Source organism: Stegostoma tigrinum, chromosome 1 (genome assembly GCF_030684315.1).
Source record: "Stegostoma tigrinum isolate sSteTig4 chromosome 1, sSteTig4.hap1, whole genome shotgun sequence".
NCBI classification, from domain to species: domain Eukaryota; kingdom Metazoa; phylum Chordata; class Chondrichthyes; order Orectolobiformes; family Stegostomatidae; genus Stegostoma; species Stegostoma tigrinum.
The window spans coordinates 193,940,461-193,959,480 of record NC_081354.1 but is presented as its reverse complement, the minus strand read 5'-3'; the positions used below and the strand labels follow the sequence as shown (position 1 = coordinate 193,959,480).

At 44.7% G+C, this 19,020-nt stretch overlaps 1 protein-coding gene across 1 annotated transcript in view; it reads right to left on the bottom strand.

Moving 5' to 3' along the window:
* The window catches only part of fbxo41 (F-box protein 41), a 177,415-nt gene that overhangs the window by 41,143 nt on the left and 117,252 nt on the right, over positions 1–19,020 (bottom strand). The window contains exons 10-11 of the mRNA XM_059650909.1: positions 12,607–12,702; positions 7,456–7,574 (exon numbers count right to left, since the gene is read on the bottom strand). Coding sequence (XP_059506892.1) covers positions 7,456–7,574; positions 12,607–12,702 — 215 coding nt within the window. The remainder of the gene's footprint in view (positions 1–7,455; positions 7,575–12,606; positions 12,703–19,020) is intronic.

Here is a 19,020-nt window from a genome sequence, read left to right as displayed (position 1 = left end):
CTGGTCACCGCATTATAAGAAGGATGTGGAAGCTTTGGAAAGGGTGCAGAGGAGATTTACTAGGATGTTGCCTGGTATGGAGGGAAGGTCTTACGAGGAAAGGCTGAGGGACTTCAGGCTGTTTTAACTAGAGAGAAGAAGGTTAAGAGGTGACTTAATTGAAACATATAAAATAATCAGAGTGTTAGATACGGTGGATAGGGAGAGCCTTTTTCCCAGGATGGTGACGGCGAGCACGAGGGGGCAGAGCTTTAAATTGAGGGGTGAAAGACATAGGACAGATGTCAGAGGTGGTTTCTTCACTCAGAGAGTAGTAAGGGAACTGAACGCTTTGCCTGCAACGGTTGTAGATTCGCCAACTTTAGGTACATTTAAGTCGTCATTGGATAAGCATAGGGACGTACATGGAATAGTGTAGGTTAGATGGGCTTCAGATCAGTATGACAGATCGGCACAACATCGCGGGCCGAAGAGCCTGTACTGTGCTGTAATGTTCTATGTTCTATGTTGTGCCGTGGAATAATCCTAATCCAAAAATAAAATAACCTAACCTACATTCTCCTCAATTCACTGCTGTCCATGTGCATGTCCAGCAGTCGATTTAATGTCACTAATGACTCCACTTCCACGACTACCACAGGCAAACTATTCCATGCGCTCACAACTCTCTGGGTGAAGAACCTCCCTCTGACGTCTCCTCTATACCTTCCTCCTAGCACCTTAAAACTATGACCCCTCGTGGCAGTCAATCCTGCCCTGGGCAAAAGTCTCTGGCTATCGACTCTATCCAAGCCTCTCATTACCTTGTACACCTCGATCAGGTCACCTCTCTTCCTCCTTCTCTACAGAGAGAAAAGTCCGAGCTCAGTCAACCTCTCCTCGTAAGACAAGCCCTCCAGTCCAGGCAGCATCCTGGTAAACCTCCTTTGCACCCCCTCCAAAGCATCCACATCTTTCCTATAATAGGGTAACCAGAACTGGACACAATATTCCAAGTGTGGTCTCACCAGGGTTTTCTGGAGCTGCAGCATAACCTCGCGGCTCTTCAACTCGATGCCCCTGTTAATGAAAGCCAAAAAACCATATGCTTTCTTAACAACCTTATCCACCTGGGTGGCAACTTTGAGGGAACATGAACACCAAGATCCGAGAATCCTGCCTTTCATCCTATATTCAGCATTTAAGTTCGACCTTCAGAAATGCATCATCTCGCATTTATCTAGGTTGAACTCCATCTGCCATTTCTCAGCCCAGCTCTGCATACTGTCAATGTCTCGCTGAAGCCTGCAATAGCCCTCGATACTGTCAACAGCACCTCCAACCTCTGTGTCATCAGCAAACATACTAACCCACCCCTCAACCTCCTCATCCAAGTCATTTATATAAACTACAAAGAGCAGAGGCCCAAGAACAGAGCCCTGTGGGACACCACTCAGCACTGACCTCCAGGCAGAATACTTACCATCTACAACCACTCTCTGCCTCCTGTCAGCCAACCAAATCTGAATCCAGACAGCCAAATCACCCTGTATCCCATATCTCCTGACTTTATGAATGAGCCTGCCGTGGGGAACCTTATCAAATACCTTGCTGAAGTCCATGTACACCACATCCACTGCTCGACCCTCGTCAACCTGTCTCGTGACCTCCTCAAAGAGCTCAATAAGATTTGTGAGGCATGACTTGCCCCTCACAAAGTCATGCTGACTCCCTTTAATCACGCTATGCTTTTCCAAATAGACATAAATCCTATCCCTCAGAATTCTTTCCAAAACCTTGCTGACCACAGATGTAAGACTGACTGGTCTGTAATTTCATGAGATCTCCCTATTTCCTTTCTTGAAAAGAGGAACAACATTTGCCTCCCTCCAATCTTCCGGTAAGACTCCCGTGGACAGTGAGGAAGCAAAGATCTTCGCCAGAGGCTTAGCCACCTCCTTTCTCGCTTCCCGGAGCAACCTAGGATAAATCTGGTCTGACCCTGGTGACTTATCAATCTTAATGTTTGCCAAAATTTCCAGCACATCAACTTCCTCAATCTCGATCTGTTCAAGCCTGTTTTCCTGCTCCTTTAAGTTCTCATTCACAACAAGGTCCCTTTCCTCAGTGAAGCAAAAAACTCATTTAGGGCTTCCCCTATCTGCTCAGACTCCACGCACAAGTTCCCTACGCTATCCCTGATCGGCCCTACCTTCTCCCTCATCATTCTCTTATTCCTCACGTATGAGTAAAATGCCTTCGGGTTCTCCATAATCCTTCCTGCCAAGCCTTTTTCCTGCCCCCTCCTGGCCCGACTCAGTCCACTTTTGAGCTCTTTCCGAGCAAGCCTGTCATCCTCTAAAGCTGTGCTAGACCCTTGCTTCCTCCACCTTACATAAGCTGCCTTTTTCTTTTTGATGAGAAGCACCTCTCTTCCCGTCATCCAAGGCTCCTTAATCTTACCCCTTCTTATCTGTCTCAGAGGAACAAATTTATGCATCACTCGCAACAACTGCTCCTTAAACAGTCTCCACATGTCTGTTGTGCCCCTTCTGTGGAACAATTGCTCCCAATCTGTACTTCCCAACTCCTGTCTGATAGCGTCATAGTTTTCTTTTCCCCAGTTAAATATCTTCCCCTGGTAACTGCTCCTTTCCCTCTCCATGGCTATGGTAAATCTGAGGCTGTTGTGGTCACTGTCGCCAAAGTGTTCTCCCACTGCGACATCTGACACCTGTCCTGGCTCATTGCCAAGCACCAAATCCAAAACGGCCTTCCCCCTCGTCGGCCTGTCCACATACTGAGTCAGGAAACCCTCCTGAACACACCTGACAAAAACGGCTCCATCCAAACCACCTGCACTAAGGAGGTTCCAATTAATATTGGGAAAGTTGAAGTCACCCATAACAACAACCCTGCTACGTTTGCACTTTTCAACAATCTGCCAGCCAGTGAGTGCTTTGATCTCCCTACTGCTATTTGGGGGTCTGTAGAAAACCCACAATGAGGAGACTGCTCCCTTGCTGTTCCTAACTTCCACCCATACTGACTCAGTCGAAAAACCTTCCTCGGCAACCTCAGTAGACGAGTCCACGTCAAAGGTTCTTTCAGCCACCGTTATACTGTCCTTGACTAACAAAGTTTCACCTCCCCCTCTTTTACCACCTTCCCTGATCTTAATGAAAGGTCTAAATCCTGGAACCTGCAACATCCAGTCCTGACTCTGCTCTATCCATGTCTCCGAAATGGCCACAACATCGAAGTCCCAGGTACCTATCTAAGCTGCAAGCTCACCTACCTTATTCCGGACACTCCTTGCATTAAAGTAGACACACTTCAATCCAGCTTGCTGTCTGCCAGCACACTCCTGTGACAGCGAGGTCCTGACCGTGTCCTCCCTACTCTCATCCCCCTGTGCACTAGGACTACACCTCAGTTTCCCATCCCCCTGCTGAGCTAGTTTAAATCCACCCGAATAGCACTAGCAAATTTCCCACCCAGGATATTAGTGTCCCTCTGGTTCAAGTGCAGACCATCCTGTTTATAGAGGTCCCACCTTCCCCAGAATGAGCCCCAATTGTCCACGTACCTGAAGCCCTCCCTCCTGCACCATCCCTGCAGCCAAGTGTTCAGCTGAAATCTCTCCCTGTTCTTTGCCTCGCTATCACGTGGCACGGGTAACAAATCAGAGATAACCACTCTGTTTGTTCTAGCTCTCAGCTTCCACCCTTCTCCCTGAAATCCTGCCTGACATCCCTATCCCTCTTTCTACCTATACATCCCTATCCCTCTTTCTACCTATCGGGCAGTTGATGCAGAAATTGAGGGAGAGATAGAAACCAGGACAAACTTGACTAAGAACAGGCAGGGAAATGTTATTGAAAAGTGCAGGAGAGATGGTCTGAAATGCAAGACGTGTTTCAATGCAAGAAGTATAATTGACAAGGTAGATGAGCTCCGAGCATTAGTTTGTACTTGACATAATATTATGACATTATTGCGATTACAGACACTTGGCTGAAAGAGGGACAGGACTGTCAGCTGAATATCCTAGGATTTAGATGTTTCAGGTGGGATAGAAAGGGATGGGGGTGTAGCATTACTGGTGAAGGAGTATCTCACAGCTGTACTGAGGGAGGATACGGCAGAGGACTCATTCAGTGAGGCAGTGTAGGTAGAACTAAGGAGTAAGAAAGGTGAAATCACAATGCTAAGGGTATACCACAGGCCTCCCAACAGCCAGCAGGACGACAGAGGAGAGAACATGTCGACAGATTTTGGGAAGATGTAAAATCAGTAGGGTTATTGTGGTGGGTGTTTTTGACTTCCCCTGTATTGACTGGGACTCACTCTGTGCTTGGATGCAGCAGATTTTGTCAGGCCCATTTGGGAGGTTTTTTTGACACAGTACGTAATCAGTTCAACCAAAGAAGGAGTTATACTAGACCTGGTTTTGGGAATTGACCCCAGCCAAGTGAGTGAAGTTTCAATGGGGGAGCATTTCATGAGTAGTGACCATTCCACTGAGTTTAAAGTTTCTTGTGGATGGGGATAACAGCTGTCCTGAGGTGAAGGTGTTAAACTGGGAAAAGGCAAACTACAACAATATTAGGCACGAACTGGAGTTGTTGATTGGAGGCGGCTGTTTGAAGGTAAATCCACATTGGACACGTGGGAGTATTTCAAACAGAATTTGATAAAAGTTCAGGAGTGACATGTTCGTGCAAGAATGTAATTAGTATGGCAAATTCGTCACCTTTGGATGACCAGGGACGTCATGACCTTGGTCAAAAAGAAAAAGGATGCATTCATAAGGTGTCGGAGGATGGGAACTAACAAAGCCCTTGAAGTGTAAACACAGAGGAGAAATATTCATTGAGGACCTTGCCCATCTCCTGTGGCTTCACACATACATGTCCATCTTGGTCCTTGAGAGGTCCTATTTTCTCTCTAGGTAATTCTTTTTCCTTTAATATACTTAAAGAATCTCTTTGGATTCACCCTAATCATCTCAGCCAAAGCTATCTCATGCCCCCTTTCCGCCCTTCTGATTTCCTTCTTCAGTAAACTCCTGTATCCCTGTATATATCTCCAGGGATTCCCTTGATCCCAGCTGTCTGCTCCTGAGCCATGACTCCTTTTTTCTGGTCAAAGCCTCAATGTCTCTTGTCATTCAGGGTTCCCTACTCCTGCCAGCATTGCCCTTCACACTCACAGAAGCATATAGACCTCGAACTCTAGCTATCACACTTTTAAAGGCCTCCCAGTTGCCAGAGGTCCCTTTGCCTGCAAACAAACTGCAACACACTGCAACCCCCTGCAAGTTCCTGTCTAATTCCATCAAAATTCACCTTGCCCCAATTTCGAACTTGAACCTGTGGACCAGTTTTGTCCTTCTCCATAACTATTTTAAAATTAACAGAACTATGATCACTGATTCCAATGTCCTTCCCCACTGTCACCTCAATCACCTGTCCTGCCCTATTTTTTAACAGTAGGTCAAAGTTTGACCCTTCCCAACTAGGACTCTCCAAATACTGCTTGAAGAAACTTTCCTGAACACATGTAACAAATTCCACCCTATCTAAGCGCTTAACACTATGGCAGTCCTAGTCTATGTTAGGAAAATTAAAAAACCCACTATGACAACCCTATTCTCCTGCAAGTCTCTGCAATCTTCCCACATATTTGTTCCTCTAATTCCCATTTACTATTTGGGGGCCTATAATACAATCCCAATAACATCACTATCTCCTTTAGCTCCACCCACAATGCCTTATTGGATGATCCCTCAGTTACTGCAATGATACTTTCCTTAACCTAAAATGCAACACCCTCTCCCCTCTTTCCTCCAACTCTGTCCTGCCTGAAATACCTGTACTACGGCACATTAAACTGCCAGCCCTGAACCCCACTTAGCCATAAAAACCAAAAGAACTGAGGATGTTGTAAATCAGGAATGAAAACAGAAGTGGTTGGTAAAGCTCAGCAGGTCTGGCAGCATCTGTGAAGAAAAATTCTGAGGAAGGGTCACCTGGTCCAAAACATTAACCCTGTTGAGCTTTACTAGCAACTTCTGTTGTTTTTGTCCCCCCTTAGCCATGTTTCTCTAATGGTTACAATATCCCACCTCCACATACCTATCCACGCTGTGAGTGCATCAGCACTACCTGTCAGCCCTCTTGCATTGAAATAGATGCAATTTAATCCAAAGGGCGTTCCACGCTCCCTGTCCTGTTTCAGCTTGACCTGTCTGCAGAACTTGCTATTTCTGATTACTGTATCTCCTTCCAGCCTCGTGGTTGCCTCCCTGCTGTTGAGCATCCCACCCCCTTACCGACCCAATTTAAACCCTCCCTTGCAAGCACTGGCAAATCTGCCCATCAGGATATTGGTCCCCCTCCAGTTTAGGTGTAATCTGCCATAGATGCAGCCAAAATTTTGTAAGGGTGGAAGTTCCACGATTTTGGAAAGACTGCAATGTTTTGCTTTTTTGTGTTTTTGTTTGTGGATTGAAATGGGAAGAGGACTGGTCTGAAAACCAGAAGACTGGTGAAAGATTGCTGCACTTTTAAAAAAGCAGCTTACCTGAAACTCACTGTCAATGCTGTTGGCTCAAGCAGTGAGGATCACCTAGTTACACATAAAAGGATCAGTGAGTTCAAAACATTAGCTCGGCTTTCCCTCCACAGATGCTGCCAGACCAATGAGGTTTTCCAGCAATTTCTGTTTTTTTTTCAAATTTTGAATAATTATTTTGCTTCATTATTTACAATAGCAAACGAAGGACAGCTTGCTGGAAATCCCGAGGAAATTAATACTGGATCGGGAACAGGGGCTAAATAAAACTAACGAGTAAAACATCAGCAATGAGGAAATTAATGGAATTAAGAAGTGAAAAATCCCCAGCTCATTCAGATTTCACTCCATTTTGAGAGTCTCTGAACATTTTGATTTTACTGTGTGCAAATAAGAAACATAAAGGCTGATTTGGTTCAGCTGTCTGTGTTCTAACAAAATCACGTGGCACCGGATTAAGATGAGCAGGGAGCAGGGTTGATTATTGTCAGTATCTGGGCCAGTATTTATTCCTCACATACAGAGATTACTAGTTTATTGATGCATCAGGGATGTAGCATGATTATTACTGGCACATTTCCAAAGTTACAACACTTTTACGTTGAAAAACTGCTCATTTGCCTGTAATGCAAGTCCTTCTTTGTAGTACTCCTTTAAGTTCTGCGTGTCGCACCTCAGGAAGAATGTACTGAACTTGAAACGGTTAGAGTGGGGAGCAATGGTGAAGAGTTGGTGAAGTGCAAAATTATCAGGATAATACCTCGGCTAAAAAGGGTTCAATTGTAAGAACAAATTGCAGTGCATTTCCTGCGAACTTAGAGGTTAGTTATAAAGATTGCTCATATTATGAATTCAAATAAATCACATGCCAATCTGAAATGACATCTTCAAATTTACCCAAAGAAGCTAGTCCCTGTAGTCCACATCCTGCACCACCGACTCCCAGTGCTCGTAAGTGTGGCCAACAACGCCCGATCATCTGTAGACTGCGGTTGTTAAATCGAGTTGGCTGGTGGCTAGAGGGAAAGAAATTGAGAGATAAAAAAAATTAAACAGAAATTCATTTCCTAAAATTAGGCAAAACAGCAGACTAAAAACTCACAAACAGCTAAATTTTAATGTACAGAAGCTATATTTGCTGATCATACAAAGATTGGTAAGCCAATAAGTTGTGGAGGATGTAAAGAATCAGTAAAGAGATTCCAGACAGGTTGAATGAATAGGAAAAATTCAGGCAAATGGAGTGGAGTGACTGCTATTTAAGCACTTGCCTTGAAGCCAAAGGTCCTTTTTTCAGCAGAGAGCGGTGGGAGCTGGGTGGAAGTGAAATCGGAGCAGAGAGGCAGTAGGGACGGTAAGTGACTGCTATTTAAGCACTTACCTCGAAGCCCCAGGTCCTACATGGTAGGGCCTCCCTCCCACCCTCCTTCTCTAACCTAATTAAGAGTCCACAGACTCGCACCAGGAAGAGCGGGAGCATCGATCAGGGGCCCACAGGTGGGTGAGTCTTAAATTCCTGGAAGCGCAGGGTCAGATTAGAACAAGTCAGCATGGATTTAGTAAAGGGAGGTCGTGCCTGACAAATCTGTTAGAATTCTTTGAAGGGGTTAGACCAGAGAAACCCAGTGGATGTTATCTATCTAGACTTCCAAAAGGCCTTTGATAAGGTGCCTCACGGGAGGCTGCTGAGTAAGGTGAGGGCCCATGGTGTTCAAGGTGAGCTACTGGCTTGGCTTAAGGATTGGCTGTCTGACAGAAGGCAGAGAGTTGGGATAAAAGGCTCTTATTTGGAATGGCAACCGGTGATAAGTGGTGTCCCGCAGGGTTCAGCGTTGGGGCCACAGTTGTTCACTTTATATATTAATGATCTGGATGAAGGGACTGGGGGCATTCTGGCGAAGTTTGCCGATGATACGAAGACAGGTGGACGGGCAGGTAGTAATGAGGAGCTGGAAAGACTGCAGAAAGATTTTGACAGTTTGGGAGAGTGGTCCAGGAAATGACTGATGAAATTCAACGTGAGCAAATGCGAGGTCTTGCACTTTGGAAAAAAGAACACAGGCATGGACTATTTTCTAAACGGTGAGAAAATTCACAAATCAGAAGTGCAAAGGGATCTGGGAGTGTTGGTCCAGGATTCTCTAAAGGTTAACTTGCAGGTAGAGTCCATAATTAAGAAAATGAATGTAATGTTGTCGTTTATCTCAAGAGGGTTGGAATATAAAAGCAGTGATGTGCTTCTGAGACTTTATAAAGCTCTAGTTAGGCCCCATTTAGAATACTGTGTCCAATTTTGGGCCCCACACCTCAGGAAGGACATACTGGCACTGGAGCGTGTCCAGCAGAGATTCACACAGATGATCCCTGGAATGCTAGGTTTAGCATACGATGAACGGCTAAGAATCCTGGGATTGTATTCATTCGAGTTTAGAAGGTTGAAGGGAGATCTAAGAGAAACGGTAGTAGATTCGCCAACTTTAGGTACATTTAAGTTGTCACGGGACAAGCATATGGACGTACATGGAATAGTGTAGGTTAGATGGGCTTCAGATCGGTATGACAGGTTGGCACAACATCGAGGGCCGAAGGACCTGTACTGTGCTGTAATGTTCTATGTCTATGTTAATAATGCATGGCTTAGAAAGGGTGGATGCTGGGAAGTTGTTTCCGTTAGGCGGGGAGACTAGGACCCGTGGGCAAAGCCTTAGAATTAGAGGGGGTCAATTTAAAACGGAAATGAGGAGTCATTTCTTCAGCCAGAGAGTGGCGGGCCTGTGGAATTCATTGCCACGGAGTGCAGTGGAGGCCGGGACGTTAAATGTCTTCAAGGCAGAGATTGATAAATTCTTGATCTCACAAGGAATTAAGGGCCAAGGGGAGAGTGTAGGGAAGTGGAGTTGAAATGCCCATCAGCCATGATTACATGGCAGAGTAGACTCGATGGGCCAAATGGCCTTACTTCCACTCCTATGTCTTATGGCCTTATGGATTTGTGACTTGTCCATTTTGATAGGAAAGATAGAAAAGTAGCAAATTATTCAAACGGAGGGGAGGGGTCTAGGTGACATGGTACGTGAATCATTAAAAATTTCCTGTGCAGATGCAGCAAGTCATTAGGAAGGCACAAGAAACTTCCATTGGATTGGAGGGTAGATATTTTAAGCCGACCATTTTAAAATTGAGGCAGAGAGAAAACAGAGTTAGCCTGATCTTTTTAAGAAGAATCCTTGAGTCCATTTTAAAGAAAGGTTTCATTGCAGAGCACTTGGAAAACAGTGAGAGGATTGTCAGAGTCAGCATGGATTTCTAATTGGGAATTTTTCAAGAATATTACTAGTGGAGTTAATAAGGGAGGCCCAGTGGGCGTACATTAAGACAACAAAAATATGAAATAGGAACAGGCATGGACCATTTGGCCAATCTTTACTGACATTCTTCATATCCACCTTCCTGTCTTTCCTTTTAGCCCTTGATTCACTGAATAAGATGCTATCTATCTTAGCCTTAAATACACATAAAGACACTGCCTCCACAACTCTCTACGGTAAGGAGTTCCTCAGTCTCAGTACTGAGACCAGAGGGTTGCAGGGGTCCCTAGCAGAAAATGAGGACTTCTGTTCTCAAACAATTGACCAGTTAGCTTTGCATTTGTCATGGGGAAGGTTTAGGTTCAATCATTAAAGGAATTACAGCTGAAGGCAAATGGAAAAGACAGCCTGGTTTCATCAAATGGAAATTATATCTAACCAATCTGCTGACATTCTTTCATGGAGAATATGCGATGTAAGGGTAGGAGAGCCTGCAGGAGTTCCAGAGAAGAATCACTGGACTCTAGGCATTTTCTCTGTTTCTCTCTTTCGGATGCCACTGAGTTTTGAGAGGTTCTCCAGCATTTTTTACTTTTCTTCCGGCTTTCCAAATCCACAGTCTTCTGTTTCTATTTGAGTGGAAACAATACTTTATTTTCTGGCTTTATCCCAAACTAAGGGGCACTGCATAAAAATTGCCATTGCATAGAACATAGAACAGTACAGTATAGTACAGGCCCTTCGGCCCATGATCTTGTGCCAACCTATTATCCTAGTCTAAGATCAAACCACCCTGCATACCCTACATTTTACTACCATCCATGTGCCTATCCAAGGTTCGTTTAAATGTCCCTAATGTATCTGACTACATTAGCACCGCCGGCAGCGTATTCCACACGCCCACCACTCCCTGTGTGAAGACAGGACAGGAATATTTTTCTGAGGGTTCTGAGATATTGGAACTTTGCCTTTGAAGGTGATAGAGGTGGCATTATTGAATTATTTCAAGACAAAGGGAGGTAAATTTTTCTCAGGAAGAAGAATCAAGGGTTATCGAGAGCGTTAAAGGGTCCCTTAAAAACTGATGTTTTTCTCATACTTCCTGTGTAGCGTGAGATTTTGTTTAACAGCTACTACAGCAGTAATTAACTTCCCAAAATTCTAGCATATGAAAATGAAGGGGAGAAATACAAAAAAATGTGATCACCATGCTCACTGAATTAGCATTAACACTTCATATGGCACTGAACTCATCCTATTTGTTTTTGAAAATAAACTTAGAAAGAATGCAAACTAACCTTCAGATGAAGGCAGGCTAGGGGGCATTGATCATCCAACTTGGAGTGGCTACCCATTGCCATTAACCAGAGGGGTTCATATATCAATTGGATCAGAGAAAGTAATCTGCCCTGGGAAATGTGCTATAACTGTGTGCCAATCTCAGACAGCCGGAGTACTCAAGTCAGGAGTCGGGAGCAGCGTGAAGTCCGCAGGGCCTAGGCCACATCCAACCTAGAATAACCGCACTGGTGCCAAGCACGTTAGAGAAGCCTGGTCAAGTTGTGCTGGGGCTAGGTAGCATCCATGCTGGAGGATCTGCATAGTGACTAAAAGTAGACTCAGGGCAAAGAGGAGTTTCTCCAGAGAGTAGTTCTCAAAAAGCAGACCTTGCAGGCAGCAGTCTTCACCAGGTAGATGTAAGACAAACCACAAGGAGAGGAGAAAGACTGAGGAAAGAGTTCCCTAACACTTCTCTTCGAAAGCAGGATGCTGTCTCTACAACTTTAACAAAACCAAAATATTCCATGCTAACAGCCTGCTTGTCTTCTGTTATCAATGAGCCATCCCAAACTTATTTATCTAAATGAAGAATGTACTATATCCAAACTACCACTTCTTAACAAACTCACCTCAGTGATAGTAGGAACTGCCAATGCTGAAGAATCTGAGATAACAAGGTGTGGAGCTGGATGAACACAGCGGGCCAAGCAGCATCAGAGGAGCAGAAAAGCTTCAGAAAGGGTCTAGACCCGAAATGTCAGCTTTCCTGCTCCACTGATGCTGCTTGGCCTGTTGTGTTCATCCAGCTCCACACCTTGCTACCTCACCTCACAGTGAGTTGTTTGAACAGACTTCTCAAATGTTATATACACACTGAAAGAACTGCAGATGCTGTAAATCAGGAACAAAAACAGAAGTTGCTGGAAAAGCTCAGCAGGTCTGGCAGCATCTGTGAAGAAAAAATCGGAGTTAACATTTCGGGTCAGTTCTGAGGAAGGGTCACCAGAGCTGAAATGTTAACTCTAATGTTTTTCTTCACAGATGCTGCCAGACCTGCAGATGAACCAAATTGTCTACATTTGAGTCTACTTTGTATTGAGGGGTGATAGATTTAAGTCAGATGTCAGAGGCAGGTTCTTTACTCAGAGAGTGGTAAGGGCGTGGAACGCCCTGTCTGCCAATGTAGTTAACGCAGCCACATTGGGGGCATTTAGCCAGTCCTTGGATAAGCATATGGATGATGATGAGATAGTGTAGGGGGAGGGGCTTAGATTAGTTCACAGGTCGGCGCAACATCGAGGGCCGAAGGGCCTGTTCTGCGCTGTATTGTTCTATGTTCTATATATCTTGATATGTGCTCATTCTTAATCAGAAACAAAAGTCACCAGGCCTGGATTCATTACTTTGGATGAATGGCAATAGCAAATAATAGTTGATGAATGAAAATGACTGCACTTACCATGGGTGTAATGGCGCAACTTGCAGGGAAATAATGTCTCTACACCCAGCTCCCAAAGCCCAGATCACTTCATGGCCAACTGGATCTGTTGAACTCCTGAAAATAAAAGATAAATTTAACGTTCATTTGAAATAAGATGGAACTATCAAATCAAGATAAAATTGGCTATAGTAATCTCCAACAGCAATTTGGCTAACCCTGCCATGTTTTTTCTTTTTCGATATTCATTCTTGGAATGTGGGTGTTGCTAGCTGGGCCAGATTGGTGAGCTACTAAATGAATATTCTGTGTCAGTCTTTACTGTGGAAAAGGATTTGGAAGCTAGAGAACTTGGTATCTTGAAAAGTGTCCATATTACAGAAGAGGAGGTGTTAGATGTCTTCAAATGCAAAAAGATGGACAAATATCTGGCTCCTGATCAGATCCCTAGAACTTTGTGGGAAATTACATTGATATGGTCACACCACAGGTTCAGTCAGGTAGATGGGTGACCACCAAGAGAGGCAGGTAGGCAGTGCTTGAATCTCCTGTGGCTCTTTCCCTCTCTAACAGGATATGCTGTTTTACTGTCCGTAAAAATACTGCTGAACCTTCCTTTTCTACCTGGCCATACTTCCATTCAGCATCAACCAGAGTCCGGGAACCATACTCTATCGGGCATTCCTCTCTGTTGGGCCAACACTACCTCCATACCAACGAGGAAGCATGGCTGCTATTTCACTTCCCAAAAGGCTGCTTCTTGACTGTGTGTACATTTCCAAGGCTGCCCCTTTCTCAATAGCAGGTTGCCAAGATGGAAGGCAGGTTGCATATGAATTTTTTGTAATAATACACTAACTGAAGGAAAGACCTAAGCTCCGGTACAGATTCGGGAGCCACAGCTCTTTTGATCACCCTCACTTTCTCTTCTAACGAGCTTAACCCCCGTTTGTCAACTCTGTAACCCAAGCAGGTCACTTGAGGCACCTGGAACACACATAAGCTCATCTGGGAGAAACATTAAAGCACCCCGTCCAAGTTCTCTAAGTGCTCGTTATTGGTCTTCCCAGTTATTAGCATGTCATGCAGATAAATGGCAACCTGGGGTAACTCTTGTAAAATGTTCTCCGTGGCCCGCTGGAAGAGGGTGCCAGCTGATTATATCGCAAATGGCAGTCTTGAATATTGGTATACTCTCCCCTGGCCTTCTAGAAATCCAGATACACCACTTTTACCGGTTCCCTTTTGACTACTGCACCTGTAATGTCCTCGAAGAATTCCAGTAAATTAGTTAAACATGATTTGCCTTTCATGAACTCATGCTGCATAGAGCATAGAACATTACAGCACAGTACAGGCCCTTCGGCCCTCGATGCTGTCCTGACCTGTCATACTGATCTCAAGCCCATCTAACCTACACTATTCCATGTACATCCATCTGGCCAATGGGACAATTTCTATCCAGATGTCTCGCTATTTCTTTAAGCATTTTCCACAGTGAGCATTAGCACTGAGTGACAATCTCCTGCTTCTTCCCAAAATCCTTCCAAATTATTTTTATCCAATTCAACATCAATGCTCTCTTGAATATTTCAACTGAACATGCCTCCACCAAATTTCCATGCAGTGCATTCTGTAACCTAACTATTCACCGAGTGAAAAGGTTATTTTTCACATAACTTGCTTCTTTTGTAGATCACTTTAAGTCTATGCCATCTTGTTTCTTTTTCCCTTTGACCAAAAACAGCTTCTCCTTGTCTGCTCTGTCCAGCTTGCTCATGATTTTAAAACCCCCAATAGATCTCTTCTCAGTCTCTTCTCTCCAGGGAAGATCATGTTTGACAAATTTAATAGTGTCCTTTGATGAGGTGACATAGGCAGCGGATCAACGAGATATAGCGCTTGGGGGGAATGGGATGAAAGGTTATGCGGAGAAAGCAGAATGAGGTTATTGAGTTGTACGATCAACCATGATTGTGAAGAACGGCGGAGCAGGTTCAAAGGGCCAAATGGCCTCCTCCTGCTCCAATCTTCTATGTTTCTATATTTCTGTGATAAGGGTAGTGCTATGGATGTTGTCTCTTTGGACTTTCAGAAAATTGATACAGTGCCACATGGCAAGGTGGTTAACAAATTAGGAATGTTTGGGATTGGACCTTGGCAGGACAAACTCAGAGTTGGCGAAAAGGTAGGAAACAGAGGGCAAGTATAGGTGGATATTTATTAGACTGGAAATGAGTTGGAAGTGGTGCTCCACAGAGATTTGTTTTGGGATCCTTGCTCTAAATTTGCAGATGATAATAAGCTACGGAGAACAGTGAATTGTGAGGATGATGCTGAATGACTTCAGGCAGATATTGACAACTTGGCCAAATGAGCAGACACCAGACAAATGAATTTTAAGGGTGCAGAAATGCATAAGTTCACCGTGGATCACATGTTACTTCACCTTTTGTATCAGCCTGACATGGGAGTCCTTCTCAAAAGTCTTAGTAAAGTCACACAATCATAGAGTCATACAGCACAGAAACAGACTCTTGGATCCTCCCAATCCATGCCAAATATAATACGAACCTACCTGCTCCTGGCCCATATCCCACCAAACATTTCCTATTCATACATCCATCCGAATGTTACAATTGTACCCACGTCCACCACTTAGAACACAGAACATAGAACAGTACAGCACAGTACAGGCCCTTCAGCCACGATGTTGTGCCGAACTTTTACCCAAATCCTAAAGTCGATATAACCTCCATCCCTACCTTATAATATCATGCATATGCCAATCTAATAGCCGCTTAAATGCCCCCAATGAAGCCGACTCCACTACCATCTCCAGCAATGCATTCCATACCCCGACCACTCTCTGAGTAAAGAACCTACCTATGACGTCTCCCTGATATCTACCTCCTTTCACTTTAAAACTATGCCCCCTCAAATAGCTACCTCCACCCTGGGCGGCACGGTGGCTCAGTGGTTAGCACTGCAGCCTCACAGCGCCAGGGACCCGGATTCGATCCTGGCCTTGGGCGACTGTCTGTGTGGAGTTTGCACATTCTCCCCATGTCTGTGTGGGTTTCCTCCGGGTGCTCCGGTTTCCTCCCACAGTCCAAAGATGTGCAGGCCCAGGTGGATTGGCCAAGCTAAATTGCCTAATGTGTTCAGGGGTGTGTGGATTATAGATGAATAGGTCTGGGTGGGATGCTTCAAGGGATGGTGTGGACTTGTTGGGCTGAATGGCCTGTTTCCACACTGTAGGGAATCTAATCAAAAAAATGTCTCTGGCTATCCACTCTATCTATACCTCTGATCATTCTGAACACCTCTATGAAGTCACCTCTCATCCTTCATCATTCCAAAGAGAAAAGCCCGAGCTCTCTCAACTTTTCCTCATAAGGCCTTCCTTCCATTCCTGGCAACATCCTGGTAAATCTCCTCTGCACCTTTTCCAATGCTTCCACATCTTTCCTGTAATGAGGTGACCAGAACTGAACACAATACTCCAGATGTGGCCGAGCCAGGGCTTTGTAGAGCTGAAGCTTCATGGCTCTTGAACTCAATCCCTCTATTAATGAAAGCTAACACACCATACGCCTTCTTAACAACTCTATCCACCTGGGTGGCAGCTTTCAGGGAACTGTGAACACAAACCCCAAGATCCCTCTGCTCCTCCACACTGCCAAGAATCTTTCCATTAATCCTGTATTCTGCTTTCAAGTTTGTCCTTCCAAAATGAATCACCTCACACTTTTCAGGGTTCAACTCCATCTGCCACTTCTCAGCCCAGCCCTGCATCCTATCAATGTCCCTTTGTAATCTAGAACAGCCCTCCGCACTGTCCACATCATGACCGACCTTTATATCATCCACAAACTTACTAATTCATCCTCCACTCCTTCATCCAAATCATTTACAAAAATCATAAATAGAAGAGGACACAGGACAGATCCTTGTGGTACACCACTCATAACTGAGCACCATGTTGAATATTTTCCATCCACTACCACCCCTTGTTTTCTAAGGGTCGACCAATTCTGAATCCAATCTGCCACAGTTCCCCCATCCCGTGCCTCCTTAGCTTCTACATGAGCCTACCATGGGGAACCTTATCACACACCTCACTTAAATCCATGTATACACATCCACTGCTCACCTTCATCCACGTGATGGTCACCTCTTCAAAGAATTCAATAAGGTTTGTGAGGCATGATCTGTCCCTCACAAATCCATGCTATCACGAATCAAACTGTGCCTTTTCAAGTGATCATAACACTAACTGGTCTGTAATTTCCAGGTTTATTCCTGCTCCCTTTCTTAACAAGGGAATGATGTTTGCCTCTTTCCAATCTTCCCACACAATACCCGTGGACAGTGAGGACAAAAAGATCATCGCATAAGGCCCTGCGATCTCGTCTCTCACTTCCCATAGAATCCTTGGATAAATCCCATCAGGTCCAGGGGATTTAGCTGGCTTCAACTTCCTCAGAATTCCTAGCACATCCTCTTTACTAACATCAACCTCCTCTAGCTTACATGCCTGTTTCACAACGTCCTCCTCTATAACTAAGTCCCTCTCAATTGTGAATACTCAAGAAAAGTATTCATTAAGGACTTCGCCTATCTCTTTAGGCTCCATGCACAAATTCCCTTTACAATCCTTGATCAGCCCTACCCTTTCTCTGGTCATTCTCTTGTTCTGCACATACGTGTAAAAAGCCTTGGAGTTTTCCTTGAATCTATCTGCCAAGGTTTTCTCATGCCCCCTTATAGCACTCCTAAGCCCTTTCTTCAGCTCCTTCCTGAATAACGTGTATCCTTCTAGAGCCTTTTCCGTTCCTCTTTTCCTAAACCTTACAAAAGCCTCCTCCAGTTGTTCGATCTCTCTTGAGCTCCGTCACTCGACCGCATCTTCTCTGCCTACTATGAACAACCATATCGAGCACACGCAGTATGCATTCCTTAAACAATCTCCACATTTCTGTGGTGCCCTTCCTTGACAGCATCTGTTCCCAATTTATGTTGCCCAGTTCTTGCCTAACTGAATTGTCATTACCCTTCCCCCAATTATAAACTTTACCCTGCCATGTGTACCTATCCTTATCCATGACTAATCGTGGAAGAAACACAGTTATGGTCACTACTTCTTTAAGAAGTTCATTCCACATGTGAACCACCCACTCTGTAAAAATTTTGGAACACAGAACATAGAACATTACAGCACAGAACAGACCCTTCAGCCCTCAGTGTTGTGCCGGCCTGTGAACTAATCTAAGCCCATCCCCTTACACTATCCCATCATCATCCATACACTTATCCAAGGACTGTTTAAATGCCCCTAATGTGGCTGAGTTAACTACACTGGCAGACAGAACCTGCCTCTGACATCTGTCTTAAATCTATCACCCCTCAATTTGTAGCTATGCCCCCTTGTACAAGCTGGCGTCATCATCCTCAGAAAGAGACCCTCACTGTCCACCCTGTCTAATCCTCTGATCATCTTGTATGTCTCTATTAAATTTCCTCTTCGCCTCCTTCTCTCCAATGAGAACAGACCCAAGTCCCTCAGCTTTTCTTCATAAGATCTTCGCTCCAGACCAGGCAACATCCTGGTAAATCTCCTCTGCACCTTTTCCAATGCTTCCACATCCTTCGTGTAATGGGGTGACCAGAACTGCAGGCAGTATTCCAAATGACACCACATCAGCCTTTTGTACAGTTGCAGCATGACGTTACGGCTTCGGAACTCAATCCCTCTACCAATAAAACCTAACACACCATAAGCCTTCTTAAATTCACTATCAACCTGGGTGGCAACTTTCAGGGATCTATGTACATGGACACCAAGATCCCTCTGCACATCCACACTACCCAGAACCTTTCCATTGACCCAGTATTCTGCCTTCCTATTATTTTTCCCAAAGTGAATCACCTCACATTTATCCGCATTGAACTCCATTTTCCACCTTCCAGCCCAATTCTGCAGTTTATCCAAGTCTCCCTGCAACCCGCAATATTCCTCCACACTGTCTACCACTCCACCGAATTTAGTGTCACCTGCAAACTTACTAACCCATCTACCTGTGCCTGCATCCAAGTCATTTATAAAAATGACAAACAGCAGTAGTCCCAAAACAGATCCTTGAGGCACACCATGAGTAACCGGACTCTAGGCTGAATATTTTCCATCAACCACCACTCGTTGCCTTCTTACAGAAAGCCAGTTTCTAATCCAAACTGCTAAATCTCCCTCAATCCCGTGCCTCTGTATTTTCTCCAATAGCCTACCATGTGGAACCTTATCAAAGGCTTTACTGAAGTCCATGTACACCACGTCAACTGCCCTACCTTCATCCACATGCTTGGTCACCTTCTCAAAAAAACTCAATGAGGTTTGTGAGACACGACCTGCACTCGACGAATCCATGTTGACTA